The 18,570-nt window shown below is 39.5% G+C and overlaps 1 protein-coding gene across 1 annotated transcript in view; it reads right to left on the bottom strand.

Annotated features, from left to right (window-relative positions):
• The window catches only part of LOC118528727 (phospholipid-transporting ATPase FetA-like), a 70,214-nt gene extending 52,158 nt beyond the window's left edge, over nt 1-18,056 (bottom strand). Inside the window, exons 1-9 of the mRNA XM_078062206.1 lie at nt 18,010-18,056; nt 17,589-17,644; nt 14,526-14,584; nt 9,826-9,939; nt 8,881-8,979; nt 7,189-7,250; nt 1,729-1,801; nt 1,290-1,360; nt 168-250 (exon numbers count right to left, since the gene is read on the bottom strand). Coding sequence (XP_077918332.1) covers nt 168-250; nt 1,290-1,360; nt 1,729-1,801; nt 7,189-7,250; nt 8,881-8,979; nt 9,826-9,939; nt 14,526-14,584; nt 17,589-17,644; nt 18,010-18,056 — 664 coding nt within the window. The remainder of the gene's footprint in view (nt 1-167; nt 251-1,289; nt 1,361-1,728; nt 1,802-7,188; nt 7,251-8,880; nt 8,980-9,825; nt 9,940-14,525; nt 14,585-17,588; nt 17,645-18,009) is intronic.
• Nucleotides 18,057-18,570: the final 514 nt, after the last annotated feature.

Raw genomic sequence — 18,570 nt, 5'->3', positions numbered from 1 at the left:
TTGATGTAGTGTTCCACGATTCATTGTTTGTGCACAACACCCAGTGCTCCATGCAGAAGGTGCCCTCTTTAATACCTATCACCAGGGCAACCCAACCTCCCACCCCCCTATTTAACCAGTCCTCTACTGATAAACATGTTTGTGGGCAAACCTACTTCCTAACTCACCGTCAAAGGCAGACAGTAGCCCCAGGTTATCTTCCAGGTCACTGGTAACTGAGATGGCCTGCTTCACTTTCAGGTTGGTTTCACTAAGGCAAAGGGTACAGAGTCACCAGAGCACAGGACACATGCACAACAGCAGCAGAGGTCCCGTTTCTCCCACTTCGTCATGGGATTTTAGAATATAGATACTGCCAGTAGAGCTTGGGCTACAGTTTTGAGCTGTAAGAGTCACCTCCGCTGTTCTCTCTCAAGGACAGTATTGAGGTAGGTGGCTCCACAAGGAAGCCGAGCGTTAGCCCGCTCACTCTCCTGGCTCCCTGCAACACACCATCTCTACTTTAACCAGTCCATGAAATCTTGGTCAGGTGCTCTAGATGAAGCTGAAGAGACATCACAAAACAACCTGAAGGTGGCACTGCTCCCTTCAAGAACAAGGGGCAGGTCTTGGTAAGAACGTTGCACACACTTCCAATTAAACAGACTCCTCACTTCATAAATTGTTATAGGACCCATGAAGGAACCCCAGTTAACCATTTGCTGATACAGGAATGCACAGAGACAGAAACAAAAATGGAAGCTGCATTTCAAAAAGCTTGTGGGCACCAAGAGGAATAGTTGTAAGAATGTAATCAATAGAAAACCCCATAGGACAAGCTCTCTGAAGATGGCCTCTATCCTCCTAAGACCTTAGCTTTTGCATGTTAATGAATTTCTACCTTAAATCCTTTATAGAACATGGTATTTTATCAGTAAATAATTACCTCCATACTCATCCTCCCCACTCCAAACTTCGGAACTCTATTCTGAAATTTTACAGTTCTATTAACCTCTTACCTATCATTCAGCATTAGTGAATACAACGAGAGTGTCTCCAGTTTAGAGATGGAGAATATGGAGTTTATTTGTCCAGATTCTGCACCCAGTGGATGCTTATTGTTGTTAAGAGCTCAGTCTTAGACTTGAGGTCCCAAGGGCCTGGCCCCCTCTTTTCGCTTACCTGGATATTTCTAGCATCTTGGGCACTTCCATCTGAGAACAATATTCATTCTCTGCATCATGCTCTCCCTCAGTGAGAAATTAAGGTGGCTCAATTGTCTTAAATGACTATCAGGAAAGAACACTTACCCATCCAGTTCTGCTGTTTCTATATATGTCAGACCGCAGGGCTCACTGCTAGAGAGTAATAGCATATCAGCCTGTGGTCAAAAAAGTCAGAGAAGATAAGGAAAGCAGGAAGGCAGACTTTTAATATTACAGTGTAACAAAAGCAGTTCAGGAACAGATGTTCATCCTAAGAATTTTACAGATATTTGGTTTACTCTCTTTGTCTAGGACCCACTGCTGCTACCACACACAGCCCCTCCTGAAACTAGTCATACTTTATCTGTAGCTATGGTGAGAGGCAGACAAAAACAAGCTTCTTACCACAGGAGCTGTTAATCTCTGGATGCAAAGTGAGGCAGACAGAGGTCACCAAAAGCAGTGGCAGCAGAAGTGCTAAAAGGGTTCTTTTGTACGCACTCAAGCCAAAAAAGAAAAAGCCACAGCCCAAAGAGGTACTTACCGTGACAGACTGATTATTTTTTAGTTTTATTATATCTCCCACTTGAATATTCATCCATTTGTCCTCCTTTATCCTGTAAGAAAATGAGCCTTGAATGCCTGCTCTGAGAATTTCCCCACAGTCCTGCTTTGACAATCAAGAAAAGAAATAAAAAGTGAAAGAAAAAAGCTGAGATTAAATCAAGACTTATAGGAGAACCAAACTGGTTTGTGATGCATGCTTGCTATAATCAAGAATGGGGCCCATTTTTCTTGACTTCAGGTTATAAGGGTTTTCTAAAACTCCGTAAAGGCATATGTAGTCATACATGCACATTATTCTTTCACTAAAAGTAATATAGGCATATGGTAAAAAAATAATCCAAATAATAAAGAAGTATATAAAAGGAAAAATTCTCCTCTCTTCCCAGATTTTAGTTTTGCTTCTCAAGGTAGCAACTGTGAGTAACTTTTTATATTTCTTTCTAGAAAATATCAATCCAAATAAAACAACACATACATTTAAAAGTTACACACTAGATAGATAATTTGCTACACTTGCATTTTTCATGTAATAACATGTCTTGCAGAGCACTTACAGAAGATGTGGCTCATTCTTTTTGATAGATAAAAATGCATTCTATCATACGGCTGCACCAATTTTATTTACTTATGTTAAAATTGGATTTTTTTTTTAAAAAATTCAAGTTAGTTAACATATAGTGTATTATTAGTTTCAGGGTAGAGTTTAGTGATTCATCAGTTGCATATAATGCCCAGGGCTCATGACATCAAGTGCCCTCAAAATTGGATTATTTTTGACCCCTCAAATCCTCACTTCCCACAAAAGGCAGCTTGCAGTAAGAGCAGATTCTACAACAACACTGGTTCTCTTCCTTTCTCTTTTTTGTATCTTAATTTCCCCAATTGCATACAGGCCATAAATCTTTCCTTTCTGATAAGGGACTAAGCAAGATATACACAGTGCCACGAGCATTTTGGAATTATGAGCTACCTCTTTGCAACAATTCTATTATGCTAAGCACCCAAAGAGCTGGTAAAGGGAAGGCATACCTGGATGCCATTGCTTGTTTCACCTTTGAATGAAGCCTTGTTATCTGTAGGCATGACATACATCATCACTTTGCCAGACACACAAAGGCATGGGTTTTCTCACGCCTTTTCTGGGAAGATAGCTTCTTTAAGAAGGGCCAAATTTCTTTTATCCACCCCCCCAAAAAAAATTTCTTTTATATAAATCCACTCTTTCTTTTAGATAATTTTCTTCCAATTCCTGGGTTACATTTCTTTAAATCTTATTACAAATTCAATTTTCTCTGCCTGTTATTATTTTTTTAAAAGATTATTTATTTATTTTTCAGGGGAGAAGGGCAGAGGGAGAGGGAGAGAGATCTTAAGCACTCTCACAACCCTGAGACCGTGACCAGAACCAAACCAAGAGTTGGAGGCCCAACCCACTTCACCATCCCTCTTTGCTATAATACATTGCAATATAGCAAAAAATTTGCTATAATACTTTGCTTTGTTATAATACAAATGTAAGACTTTGTTATAAAATCACTATTTATATATCCTTGTATCTCCTTCCCTTGGTTTCAAGTGTCATTTCAATGCAGATAAAATCCAATACATTTACTAATTTTGTTACTAATTTTCAAATCTGCTTTATAGTACTGAAAGGGAGTAGCTATAAGACTTGGAGAAAAATATCTGAATGTCTGTTTTGCTTTGTTTTGATCCCATGTTCACTTTTGCTAGTTCTCTCGCATTCTGTCTGCCATGATTTTCACCAGTAAATTTGGAAAGAAGGGCTACACCATTCTGGCGTTTCCTAAAGATTTAAAAGCTTATATTTTATTACATAGGAGCTGTCAAACTACTACCAATTTTTTCCTGGACATTATAACACTCATGTGTCCCAGATTTAGGAGAGGGGAAGATAGTCCCTTCTGACTTAAAATATTCAATCCTGTTATGCCATAAGCACATTTTGAATTTCCAGGCATTGCATTCTAACTTTTGGTTTAGAAAATATGATCCAAGAGCTAGAGAAGGCAGTGCTTTGACTCCAGAGGAGACCATTCACATTATATTCTCTGTTTTTTATGAGTGGTACCTCCTGGAGTTCTGTAACATACTGGTACTTTTTCTACTACAAACATTTAGAAATGCTAGATATGCTAAGGCAAACATTCTTTCAAAAGTAAAGATGTGCTTACCATGAAGTAAGGAGCCAGGAGGAAAAAAAAAAAAAAGGTCTGAAATCCAGAACAGTCAGTATGCTCTAAAGCTGTTCTTGCTCTAAGTGAAGGAAGGAATTGCCAATCTTAATAATTAGTGACTTGAGGGCGCCTGGGTGGCTCAGTTGGTTAAGTGACTGCCTTCGGCTCAGGTCATGATCCTGGAGTCCTGGGATCGAGTCCCACATCAGGCTCCCTGCTCAGCAGGGAGTCTGCTTCTCCCTCTGACCCTCCCCCCTCTCATGCTCTCTCTATCTCATTCTCTCTCTCAAATAAATAAATAAAATCTTTAAAAAAAAAAAAAATAATTAGTGACTTGAGTTTTAATTTAGCCCACTGAGGGACAGGACATGAAGCCTTAGGATCTTGAGAGGCAATGAGTTGGAACTAAGAACCCCTCATAAAGCCAGGACTCTGAAAGGGCAACACCATTAGGGAAAAGGTGGTCTAAAAAAAATTAACCCAGAGGCGTCTGGGTGTCTCAGTGGTTAAGCATCTGCCTTTGGCTTAGGTCATGATCCCAGGGTCCTGGGATTGAGCCCCACATCGGGCTCCCTGCTCAGCGGGAAGCCTGCTTCTCCCTCTCCCACTCCCCCTGCTTGTGTTCCCTCTCTTGCTGTGTCTCTATCTGTCAAATAAATAAATAAAATCTAAAAAAAAAAAAATTAACCCACTGGCAAGAAAGTTTGTCTATCTTACTCTGGAGGGTTGGGGGTTAGACAGTAAAGAACTCTCCCTTAAGAATTTATAACCTTGTGAGGTATGGGATTCAAATGTATAACTCCTCAAAATAGGTCTCAGTAGGTGATATCCTTGAGTTACCTGGCAGAAGCAAACACAAACCCCTCAAAAGGGATACAACCTCAACTCAGGGCATTTAGAATACTCATAAAGAAAATTCCACTAATGATGTGCTGGTAACCAAAATTATTGAGAAATGAAAATGACAGAAATCACAACTTGCAAAACAGGCAAACTTTATCAATAGTAGCTCTACTCAAAACCATGTGTTCTAGAAAAAGAAAGCCACTTTCTGGAATACAGACTATTTCAACAACCAGCTTCACTGAGTGTTAAATTAAACACTGGCTTACAAGATGTCCATCGGCAGATGAATGGATAAAGAAGATGTGGTATATATATACAATGGAATATTATGCAGCCATCAAAAGGAATGGGATCTTGCCATTTGCAACGACGTGGATGGAACTGGAGGGTATTATGCTGAGCGAAATAAGTCAAACAGAGAAAGACATGTATCATATGACCTCACTGATATGAGGAATTCTTAATCTCAGGAAACAAACTGAGGGTTGCTGGAGTGGTGGGGGGTGGGAGGGATGGGGTGGCTGGGTGATAGACACTGGGGAGGTTATGTGCTCTGGTAAGCGCTGTGAATTGTGCAAGACTGTTGAATCTCAGATCTGTACCTCTGAAACAAATAATGCAATATATGTTAAGGAAAAAAAAAAAAAGAAGATAGCAGGAGGGGAAGAATGAAGGGGGGGAAATCGGAGGGGTAGATGAACCATGAGAGACGATGGACTCTGAGAAACAAACTGAGGGTTCTAGAGGGGAGGGGGGTGGGAGGATGGGTTAGCCTGGTGATGGGTATTGAGGAGGGCACGTTCTGCATGAAGCACTGGGTGTTATGCACAAACAATGAATCATGGAACACTATATCTAAAACTAATGATGTAATGTATGGGGATTAACATAACAATAAAAAAATTAAAAACAAAAAACAAAAAAAACCCACTGGCTTATAAAGTCTAACCAGGGCCCTATTTTTGACCTCCCACCCTAAAACCACTCTATGACAAATTCTTTTCCAATAGCCTTTCAAAACCTAAGTGCTCAAACTACTTGAGGAGTTCATTTGACTAAATCCATTTGGTCAGTAATTCCCTAGCCTTGCAAATTTCTAATACACTGAGTTTTGTCTTTTCTTTTTTTTTCTTTAAGTTTTCTTTTTAATCACAACTGACTTTTTTGGTGGTATCTTATGAGAGGCTTCAATAGACCAAAACACTTGAGGAAATAATCCACCATGAGTAAGAATCAGCAGTCACAATAAATAACAGGATTAGATGCCCAGGAACTTCACATAAAAGAATTATATGATTAAAATTACAGCTCCGGGAGGGGGGATTAGTTAGCCCGGTGATGGGTATTAAGGAGGGCACGTACTGCATGGAGCACTGGGTGTTATACGAAAACAATGGATCGTGGATCACTACATCAAAAACTAATGATGTATTGTATGGTGACTAACATAACATAATAAAATTAAAAATAAAATAAAATAAAATAAATAAATAAAATTACAGCTCCTGGGGGTTCTGTAAGGCCACTGTGAACAAAGACTGGACTTCAATTTTTAATTCCTTCAGGTTTGTACTTATTAACAATCATGTTACTGCACACACTGGTCATTTTTCCTGTTTTACAATCTCTATTTGTTGAATTCTTCCCCATCCCTTAAGGCCTAGCACAGACATTAGCTCTTCCAGAAAGTCTTCCTTGATTCCTTTAACCAGCTATGATTCCTCATTTTTATTAATTCCTATAATAATTTTTTGTATCTCGTATAATAGTCTCCATATTTTATTTTATATATGAATTACATCTGCCTCCCTATATTCCTGACAAAGGTAAATTGCTCAGATTTTGTATGGCATCATCAAATATAAACACAGACCCATTGACAACACTTTAGACAGCTATGACCAAACACCACAGCAATAGGTCAACACCAATACTTTATTTTATTATTATTTTTTTTAAGCCAATACTTTCTTTAGATTGTTAACAAAAAGATGACCTGATCAAAGGTTATATAGTAGAATGGCCAATAAGCCATGCCAGAATCCACTGATGTTCTAAAGACACATATCTCCATGCTGACCACTGCATTAATAATAATCGCTTGTATGTCATAAATTGTTAATTACCTTAATATATATTATTTCATTTTCATTTTTGCAACATCCTCCAAGGTAGAGAATATTATCTTCCTTTACAGATAATATGAGGCCCAGAGAAGTCTGAGGTCACACAGCAAATTCAGGGTATGCTAGATCTAGAAACAAATTCTTATGTTCAACCTTAGGTTCTTTTCACTGTCCTACCTTTCCAAAGTACCCAACACCATCAAGCTTTAGCAAAGACAACCCTCTCCCAGAGTTGGTCCTACCTAAACTGGTTTCCTTATGACTTACCTGCCATTCATCACCACCAGAACATAACGGTTGTTGACTTGATTGTCATTTTGGTGTCTTTTCTAAAATTACACAAGAAAATGTTCAGGAAAAAGGCATAGAGCAAACTGCATGTAGAAGGTTAGTATTCTGAAATGCTACCTAATGTAGTACTCCTTATTTATAATTTTCCTTTACCTCCCAAGCCTAACTACCATTAAAACCAGGGTAAGAGGCTGATTGTCTCAGAGAAGCTGGGAAAAGAGGTCAGAAAAAGAACCAAAAGAAAAGAAAGAGACAAAATCTTGGTTTTAAATATCAAAAGCCAAAGCCTGTGGGAATGAAAACAAACAACTTAGTCAAAGCCACAGAGGAGAGAATGAAAAATGATGGACAGGGCTACAGTCCCTGTGAACACCTTGGTAGGAGCAGGGAAAGTTAAGAATTCTCAAGCCTATCCCCACCACAGTCAACACACAGAAGCTTCTACAGTAGATGCATTAAGGAAAGACAACAGAGGTCTTCTATTCAAAGACCAAATAGAAGGGGGACAAATACAGGGTATGTCCTGATGCTCACATGAATCTTCTACTTCCAGTTGAGATTTCTCCCTGGGAAAAAGGCAGGACTATGAAGAGGGCAGAGAGAATCTTGAATTTGTCAGCATGCTTATCCTAAAGAAACTAAGTTCTAACCCAGAAGTAACTGGGTTATCCTGAATTGGCAAATTTAGCTTTCAGCTCTCATTAAAAATGTTTGGGATGGTGGGGTGGTAGTTGTGAGACATACTGAGTTTAGTTATAGAGAAATAAAGTCAGATTTTTGCACATCCGAGTTTTGACTAAAATTTCAACCACTACATGGCTAATTATGGATTTAAAAGAGTTGCAGAGTTAAAAAGCTAGAGTAACATCAAGCTCAAAAACTTTGGTCTAAAAATCTATCCTGGCAAAATCAGAAGGACTCTCTTAGGGAAGCTGGAGGCAGGTCAACAGGTCTGACTTCCCAAATCCCACTAGCAGGCTTGGTACTGGGGCCTCATTCTCACGGTTCTATGTCAGGCCTGCTGTAAGGAGCAAAGAGGATGCCAAGCAGCACTCACTGCGAGCCAGTTTCTCCCTCCAAGACCAGGAAAGGAGTTGGCCTCTGTTTATGTCCTAAGGTATTCTAAACCCAGGGGGTTCCTAGCTGTATATACCTTATGGAAGTGAAAGTTGGAATGGAAAATAGGGAGAGCTAGAGAGGAGAAGGGGAATGTGGAAAGGGGAGGAGAAAATTAGAACAGGACAAAGAGGGAGGAGAGGACAGAGGGAGGAAAGGAACAGGAATATAACAATGGGAGAAGGGGAATGGAGGAAGAAAGATGAGCACAAACTTGGAGAAAGCCAAGTGAATGAAGAAGTGAGAAAGCCAAGTGAAGGAAGAGGTGGGTTATTAAAAAGGGAGCTGGAAGAAAGCCTGGAAGAGGGCTAAATGGTGGCAGTGGAAGACAGAGAAAGGCCTTGCACTGTCCCTTTCTGGCCATGCATAGACCACCAATCTTGAGGCTAAGGGAATTACATTTTCTTCTGGGATGGATAAGGAAGCAAGGAAAGGAAACATCTCTTTCCATTCAGTGCTTCTTCCTCGCACTAGGTAATTCTGGGAAGTCTTTTTTGCCCCCCAACCAGACTAGGTACAGTGAAGGACTAGGAGCCCAGGAAGTCACTTCACCATGTCATCGATGGCATCCTTCACTGCTGTTATGGACAGCACCACCATCAGGGGTATCACAGTTGTGTACCATGCCAAGGAGGAGATCTGGGGAATCAACTGTGAGAGGGAAAAGGGAAAAACTTGGCTCAGAAAGCTTAAAGACAATATATTTCCTACCAGCAACCCCCCACATTTTTCACCTCCACAGGTTCATAATAAATTCAACTATCCTAGTTGCTTTCCACTGTTTTGGAAATATAACTAATATAAGTAAATATAGATGTTAATATAAGTAAACATCACCAAGAAAGGATGAAAGAATAGGAGATGGTAAGTTGCCACCTATCTGTCCCAAACTCCACTACAATAGTCTTGATGGGCTATTTCTCCTCTGATGATGAAGGTTCTGGTGAGAGGTAGGGGGAACTGGGAGATAAGAGTGGACATTGGAAAACCACATCCCCTCTCTTATCCCTCAGCATAAGGGGAAATGAAACAATCTGTCCCTCTCTCCCCAGTTTGGGCTGACCCTGCCCTGCTTCCTTGCCCTGTGCTAGTATTCTTATGTTCTAAACCATTCTCTTTCTCAGAATTCCTGCATGTTAACTTTCTGTCAGGGAGGCTGGGACAATGAATGAGAAATGGAGTTGTAGTTGTGGTTGGGGTGAAGAGTCTGTGACCTCCTGTGGTCAAGCTGAACTGTGGCCATGCAGACATGATGAGGGAGCTCCCCTTCCTTGGGATTCAGTGACCTTGTGTCCTTCCTTTTGCAGAGATTTGTTTCATCCCACCTAATCCTGACAACAGCTACTCTATAGGACTGGCCTGACACTCCCAGGCCATCCATTTGCCTGTTATCTAGAGAGACATTTCTCAGTTTAGGGAGGAGAAGGACTGATTACACAATCAGATCACAGAGATATTGATAAAATGCTCTGTGGAAAAGATCCCAAAAGTCAATACCTGTAGGAATAGCAAAATGAGGAAATATGCATTTGCAAGTCTCTGGAATTGTTCAAATAGGTTCAGGGGCAAGAAGTTAAAGACACTGTATCTTGAGGTCTTGATGGTATTGTTCTGTGAGTAAAAGAAAACAAGCACAATTAGAGGAACTAAAGACCCCACCTCCCAGTCTTAACAAAAAGCACCAAGACCACTCCTCAAAACAGGAAAAAGCCATAGTTCCTCCACCATGGGGTGAGGGGGAGGGAGGGAAGAAGTTTTTGTCTCCCACTTTTCTTGGAGACCTAGAGAATGCAAAGAATGCAAGGCTGATCAATATGGGACTTTTTTGAGGCATAGAATTCTTTGTTTATTGATGCTATTAATAATAATGTTAATAAAATCAACAATAAAAGCTTACATTTATTGAATATTTACTACATGCAAGGCACTGTTCTAAGCATTTTATATGTAGCAGCTTATTTATTCCCCACAATAACTCTATGAGGAGAGGGCGATATGATCACTTTTTGAGGATGAGGAAATTGAGGCACTGAGGTTATTTGCCGAAGACCACAGAGTCAGTTGCAGAGTTGGGGCTGTGCTGTCCCCTGAGTCCCAGTTCACTTGTGTAGCTATCCAAGTGCCTTCTTTTCATGGAATCAGAGATCCTTCAGAGTCATCTTACCTCTCACCCACTAGTCCATCTCAGCCCTAAATAGTAGGCAAGTCTGCCATTTGTATTAGCTCTACTGCAGAGCTCTCAAATGAAGTTATTCTAAGCCTGGCAAATTCAGTTTGGTGTGCCTTTATATACTGCTTTCAATGCTGAAGGATGTCAGATGCCAAAAGCAAATTACTCTTTCAACCCTAGCCCACTGAAGGTTCCTACACTGGTCCCTGTCAGCATTGGGAAGTCACTTGCCTTTTAATTGTCTTGAGAGAGTCTGAATAGTTTTGGTTTACATCTGAGCTATGATTTTGCTGAGTGAAAACAGGAACTTGCTAACTCTTCAATCCTGATCTCAAGATGCTGACAGGATCATCTTACTTTCTACCTTGGGGTCTTCAATCATTTGACTTAAGATGTCAGAGCTTGAATATAAGATCTCAAGAAAAGCAAAAGAATAACAATTTAAACCAAACAATTTCCTCAGGACAGGGCTTCTCCCCTACCTTCTCCATGTAGAAGGCCAAAACAAGAGAAAAGACCCACATGCAATCCTGGAGTATAGATATTGCTCAAGTTGAAGAATCTTGCTGGACTCTGCCTTGGGAAAGCATCAGAGACCTTCTCTTCGAAAACCAAAACCATTCAGTCCTAAGGCTAAAACTTGCCCAGGAGGGCTAGATAGGCTCTTCAGTCAAGATATGCTTGTCTATTTCCCTAGGGAAGAGAAGCTGGTCATAGAGCTTAGGAGTTTAGAGATCTAAGCTACAACTAAGATTTCCTGGGTGTTTTCTCTATGATTTTCTAGTTAATAATCAATCAAACACTATAGATTTCTCAAGGCTTGCTCTGTTCATAGCCCTGTTCTGGGCTATACTAGTAGGCTGAAAAAAATTAAACAAGATCTATCCCAGAGAAGCTCATAGGTCTGTCTTGAATGAAGTTCTAACTAAATGATCACTATTGGCCCTTCTAACCCTGAGAAAATGTTATTCTAACATAGAAATAGCTTTCTTTGATCATGAGATACTCTGAATTGCTCAGTGTCTAAGTCCAGATGGTTCTGAAACTTGGAACCAAAGACCTTTTCTGATCTTTAGCCTTACTGAAGCAGCAGGCCTTCACTACTGATTTTCCATTTGATTTTATAACTAATTATCATATTTCAGGTTTCTACCCACTTGTTAGCATTTATTTAGCAAACAAAGACAAAAGCCTTGCTGATTCTATCTCAGGACAGAAATATCAGTACTTCTTTACTAACTTGGCAACCAGAGTGTTCTGTTCTACTCTTTTTTTTTTTTTTTTTTTAAAGATTTTATTTGTTTGAGAGAGAGAATGAGATAGAGAGAGAGAACATGAGAGGGGGGAGGGTCAGAGGGAGAAGCAGACTCCCCGCTGAGCAGGGAGCCTGATGCAGGGCTCGATCCCGGGACTCCAGGATCATGACCTGGGCCGAAGGCAGTCGCCCAACCAACTGAGCCACCCAGGTGCTCCCTGTTCTACTCTTAAACGTCAAACCAGAAGCAATATCTAAAGAATGTAGAACATCTGCTTAACTATGAATTTCTTCAGTGTTTAGTTCTTTTTTGGCAGAGGTGATAAAATTTAAGCGTGCTAGAGGTGATGGATTTTGGTTTGGGCTGTTTATTTATTTAGGTAGTGAAACCTGACTGTTGGCTAAATGAAGGAATAGAGGAGAACATAAGGCCAAGGCCATAATGGGATTCAGAAGTTAGAGGTTGGGAAGAAGAAAAGGAGTAGGACTGGAAAAGAGTAGAGAATAGGAGAAAAATCAGCCATGGGCCATGGAAATGAAATGGTTGTTAGATACATAAGAAAAGGTATTTATTCAGCATATATTTATCAAATGCAGTTTATGTGCCAAATATTGTGATGTAAACTGTGGATACAGAGATGAAAGAGACTTGTACTCTTTCTTCAAGAGGCAATGGTTTCTTGCAGAAAGAGAGCTAACATTATTCACAACTATATCTAACTCCCAAAACCACCATGTAAGGTGAGTTAGGCCCTTTTTATAGATGAGGAAACTAAAGATCAGAGAGGTTAAAAAACATGCCTAAAGATGCAAAGTTAGTAAGGAGTAGAGCTGTGCTCAAACTCAGGTCTGTTTGATGTCAAAACCTAGTTTTATTGCATTATAGTGCCTCTCATACATGTCTAGAAGATAGAAGGGGGGAAGAAAATCTGCTTGCATGGCCACATCCTGAACACTGTTACTGTCCAGAACCTCTCTAACTCAGAAATCATAAACTAATGTCTTCCAGAGACTACAAATATGTATGGCTATATATGTATTTATATGCCTATAGCTATAGATAGATAGATAGATAGATAGATAGACAGATAGATAGATAGATACAGCTGCACATACACAAAATAACATGTATAAAAACATTGCTTGTAACTGTAAGTGACTGGAAACAACCCAAATGTCAATTTTAAGAAACTGGTTACATAAATTATGCTAAATATACATAGGAAATACTATGCAGGTAAAAAAAGAAAAGAAGGAAAAAGCTATTATGAAAACATCTCCAGGACATATTTTTAAAGTTCAGAACAGTTTAAGAAAGTGGCTTTGCTTTATTTACACAAAGAAGCACTGATGAATATACAAGAAAGTAACAAGAGTAATTCCCTATAGGGAGCAGAGGTTGGCAAGGATGGGTGCTGGAGTATGAATTTTAAATATATATCTTTTTATGAGTTATTAATAAATAAGTGAAAAATGAACAATCTAATAGAAAATGGGCAAAGAGGTATTTTCCATAAAAAGAAATACAAAAGGTTAATTAACATGAAAAGATTATTGAACTCACTTGAAATTAAGGAAAGATAGATAACAAAATACCATTTTTCATTCAAGAGCCTGGCAAAGAGGAAAAAGATTGATAATACCTAGTCTGGCAGCAATATGGAAAAAATAGCAGTCTCTACTGTAGGTAGAAATATAAATGGATATAATCTTTTTAGACGGAAGTCTGGCAATATGCATTACAATTTTTAACGTGTTTTCCCTTTGACCCAACCAATTCACTTCTAGGAAATTCTCATAAGATATATTCACACAAGGGGCACCTTGGTAGCTCAGTCGGTTAAGCGTCCGGCTCTTGATTTCTGCTCAGGTCATGATCTCAGGGTCCTGAGATAGAACCCTGCGTTGGGTTCCCTGCCCAGCAGGGAGTCTGCTTCAACCCCCACCCCCCGCCCCCTCCTCCCACTCTTGCACTCTTTCTCTCTCTCTCTAAAATAAAAATATCTTTTAAAAAAAGATATATTCACACAAATGTGATAAAATTTATGATTAATGGTGTTCATTCAGAACCATTTATCATAGCAAAACACTGGAGACTATTTATTTTTTTGGAGGGGCACCTGGATATGAATGGAAGCATTTTATTTTTTATTAAGGTTTATTTATTTATTTTAGAGAGAGAGTGTGTATGTGCGTGTGTGAGCCAGGGGAGGGGCAGAGAGGGAGGGAGAGAGAAAATCTCAAGCAGACTCTGCCCTGATGTGGAAATCAACCTCATGACACCAAGATCATGACCTGAGCCAAAACCAAAAGTTGGACACTTAACTGACTGAGGCACCCAGGCGCCCCTGAATGGACACAATTTAAATGTTCATCAATAGGAGACTAGTAAAATAAATTAAGGTATATTGAAAACAGTGGAAAACCGTGCCACTGTTAGAACTGTATGTATTGTCACAAATGTCGAAGTGGAAAAATAATTGTTGGACTATGACTTCATTTGTGCAAGAAAAAGCTACAGTATCTCTTTTCCAGAAGTTATATATGAAACCCAAAATCTGAGATATATTCTCTCCTGAGCCTAGGTCACTAGAATTAATTTTGGTTTCTGAGCCCTCACTATACCAGCCCTCATTGTATAGGAGCTTGAAAGAAAGTAGAACCTATGTTGTAGGATCTACATCTACAATGAATTCCTGCCCTCCTCACAAAGGGGAATATTAGAGGAGAATAATAGCCTCTTTCTGAAGTAACTAGAGGCCTAATACTCACAGGATACCCAAATGTAGAGTTGAGTTCTCTGCTGTTGGCTTGCAGATATCTCACTTGTTCTGAAAAAGAGGAGAGAAATGATGAGAAGGATAACCCTCTATAGATCAGCCTGGGATGCTGGCTGCTAGTGAAGAGTTCACTAGATCTTCACACTTTCTCACTGAGGAGTATTATGTCTACAAATGGGATTTTTGTCTCTATTCAAAGAATCAAGACCATAAAAATGGAAATCCTCAAGCGTTAAAGCTTTCTGGAGGCAAAGGGGCAAGAAACTTTTTTTTTTTAGTATCTTATTTATTTATTTGACAGAGAGAGACACAGCGAGAGAAGGAACACAAGCAGGGGGAGTGGGAGAGGGAGAAGCAGGCTTCCCACCGAGCAGGGAGCCCAATGCAGGGCTCGGCAGACACTTAACGACTGAGCCACCCAGGCGCCCCAGGACAAGAAACTTTTGAGGAGTTTTGTATCATGAATGTCTCTTAGTAATCCTAGATTATGTCTCCACAGCCAACAGGATGGCTGTACCAACATTACTGCTAAACACACAACCCCAGCCCTCTCCAATTAGTCAATCCCAGCACCTTATTTTAAGGTATCTGAGGGTCTTGCCAAGGCAGCTTTTCCTAAACTTGCTTAATGAAATTTAAACCAATAAATCATTATTAGGCATCTATTGTACAAAGGCTAGTGTGTTTGATCTTGTGGGGGGATTAAAAAGATGAATAAGACACAGTCCCTGACTTCAAGGGACCTGAAGTTTAGTAGTAGTGAGCCTGATAACTATAACACATGACAAAACCATCACATCAAAGCACATAGGTGTTATGAACTGTTACAAATAGTGAGCCCATTATTGTGTTATGAAAAATATTTTTTGTGTGTATTTATATTTTATATTTTAATTTTTTAAAACATTTTAAAATTTAAATACATTTAACATATAATGTATGATTGGTTTCAGAGGTACAGGCCTATGATTCATCAGTTTTATATAATACCTAGTGCTCATTACATCACATGCACTCCTTAATGTCCATCACCCAGTTACCCCATCCCTCCACCCCACCCTCCCCTCCAGCAACTCTGTTTGTTTCCTATGACTGAGAGTCTCTTATGGTTTGTCTCCCTCTCTGGTTTCATCTTGTTTTATTTTTTCCTCTCTTCCCCTATGATCCTCTGTTTTGTTTCTCAAATTCCACATAATGACTTATTTCACTTGGCCTAATGCCCTCTAGTTCCATCCCCGTCATTGCAAATGGCAAGATTTCATTTTTTTGATGGCTGTGTAATATTCCATTATATGCATATACCACAGCTTCTTTATCCACTCATCTGTCAATGGACATCTGGGCTCTTTCCGTAGTTTGGCTATTGTGGACATTGCTGCTATAAACATTGGGGTGCAGGTGCACCTAGTAGTGCAATTCCTGGGTCGGAGGTTAGTTTACTTTTAACTTTTTGAGGAACCTCCATACTGTTTTCCAGAGTGGATGCACCAGCTTGCATTCCTACCAACAGTGTGAGAGGGTTCCCCTTTCTCCACATCCTCGCCAATATTCTTTGTTTCCTGAGTTATTAATTTTAGCCATTCTGACCAGTGTGAGGTTGTATCTCATCATGGTTTTGATTTGTATTTCCCTGATGCCGAATGATGTTGAGCATTTTTTCATGTTTCTTTTTTTTTTAGATTATTTATTTATTTATTTATTTATTTGACAGAGAGAGACACACAGCAAGAGAGGGAACACAAGCAGGGAGAGTGGGAGAGGGAGAAGCAGGCTTCCTGCCGAGCAGGGAGCCTGATGCGGGGCTCGATCCCAGGACATCAGGATCATGACCTGAGCCGAAGGCAGATGCTTAACGACTGAGCCACCCAGGTGCCCCATTTTTTCGTGTTTCTATTGTCTTCTTTGGAGAAATGTCTGTTCATGTCTTCTGCCAATTTCTTAACTGGATTTTTTTGTTTTTTGGGTGTTGAGTTTGATAAGTTCTTTATAGATTTGGATACTAGCCCTTTATCTGACAAGTCATTTGCAAATATCTTCTCCCATCTTACAGGCTGCCTTTTAGTTTTGTTGACTGTGCAAAACTTTTTGCTGTGCAAAAAGTTTTTTATCCTGATGAAGTTCCAATAGTTCCTTTTTGCTTTTTTTCCCTTGCCTTTGGAGATGTGTCTATCAAGGAGTTGATGTGGCCGAGGTCACAGAAGTTGCTGCCTGTGTTCTCCAACAGGATTTGATGGTTTCCTGTCTCACATTTAGGGCTGATCATCCATTTTGAGTCTGTTTTTGTGTGTGGTGTAAGGAAAAGATCCAGTTTCATTCTTCTGCATGCGGCTGTCCCATTTTCCCCAACACCATTTGTTGAAGAGACTTTTTCCCATTGGATATTCTTTACTGCTTTGTCAAAGATTAGTTGACCATAGAGCTGTGGGTCCATTTCTGGGTTCTCTATTCTGTTCCATTGATCTATGTGCCTGTTTTTGTGCCAGTACCATACTGTCTTGATGATTACAGCTTTGTAATAGACCTTGATGTCTGGAATTGTGATGTCTCCAGGTTTGGTTTTCCTTTTCAACAATCCTTTGGCTATTCAGGGTCTTTTCTGGTTCCAAACAAATTTTAGGATTGTTTGTTCCAGCTCTGTGAAAAATGCTGATGGTATTTTGACAGGGATTGCACTGAATGTACAGATTGCTTTGGGTAGCATAGACATTTTAACAATATTTGTTCTTCCTATCCATGAGTTTTTCCATTTCTTTGTGTCTTCCTTAAGTTCTTTCTTAATTATTCTATAGTTTTCAGAGTACAAATCCTTTACCTCTTTGGTTAGGTTTATTCCTAGGTATCGTATGGTTTTTGGTGCAATTGAAAATGGGGTCAATTCCTTGATTTCTCTTTCTTCTGTCTCGTTAGCATATAGAAATGCAGCTGACTTCTGTGCATTGATTTTATATCCTGTGACTTTGCCAAATTCCTGTATCAGTTCTAGCAAATTTTTGGTGGCGTCTTTTGGGTTTTCTACATAGAGTATCATCTCATCTGCAAAGCATGAAAATTTGACCTCTTCTTTGCCTATTTGGATGTCTTTTATTTCTTTTGGTTGTCTGATTGCTGAGGCTACGATTTCCAGTATTTGTTGAAATACAGTGGGGAGAGTGGACATCCCTGTTGTGTTCCTGATCTTGGGGGAAAAGGTCTCAGTTTTCCCCCATTAAGGATGATATTCGGTGTGGGTCTTTCATATATGGCTTTTATGATATTGAAGTATGTTCCCTCTACTTCTGCACAATGGAGAGTTTTTATCAAGAAAGGATGTTTATTTTGTCAAATGCATTTTCTGCATCTCTTAAGAGGATTATATGGCTCTTGTCCTTCCTTTTATTAATGTGGCGTTTCACACTGATGGATTGCAAATGTTGAACCACCCCTGTAGCCCAGGAATAAATCCTGCTTGGTCATGGTGAATAATCCTTTTAATGTACTGTTGGATCCTATTAACTAGTATCTTGGTAAGACTTTTTGCATCCATGTTTATCAGGGATATTGGTCTGTAATTCTCCTTTTTAGTGGGGTCTTTTTCTGGTTTTGGGATCAAGATAATGCTGGCCTCACAGAATGAGTTTGGAAGTTTTCTTTCCATTTCTATTTTCTGGAACAGTTTCAGAAGAATAGGTATTAATTCTTCTTTAAATGTTTGGTAGAATTCCTCTGGGAAGGCCTGGGAGTCTGGCCCTGGACTCTTGTTTGTTGAGAGATTTTTGATTACTGATTCAATTTCTTTGCTGGTTATGGGTCTGTTCAGCTTTTTTACTTCCTCCTGTTTCAGTTTTGGTAGTTTATATGTTTCTAGGGATTTATCCATTCTTCCAGATTGGCAGATAGTTGCTCATAATATGTTCTTATAATTGTTTGTATATCTTCAGTGTAGGTTGTGATCTCTCCTCTTTCATTCATGATTTTATTTATTTGGGTACTTTGTTCTTTTTGATAAATCTGACAAGGGGTTTATTAATCTTATTAATTATTTCAAAGAACCAACTCCT

The sequence above is a fragment of the Halichoerus grypus genome, chromosome 14, assembly GCF_964656455.1.
Source record: "Halichoerus grypus chromosome 14, mHalGry1.hap1.1, whole genome shotgun sequence".
NCBI classification, from domain to species: domain Eukaryota; kingdom Metazoa; phylum Chordata; class Mammalia; order Carnivora; family Phocidae; genus Halichoerus; species Halichoerus grypus.
Note: the sequence above shows the minus strand (reverse complement) of the source record. Positions and strands in the feature narration are given on the sequence as shown.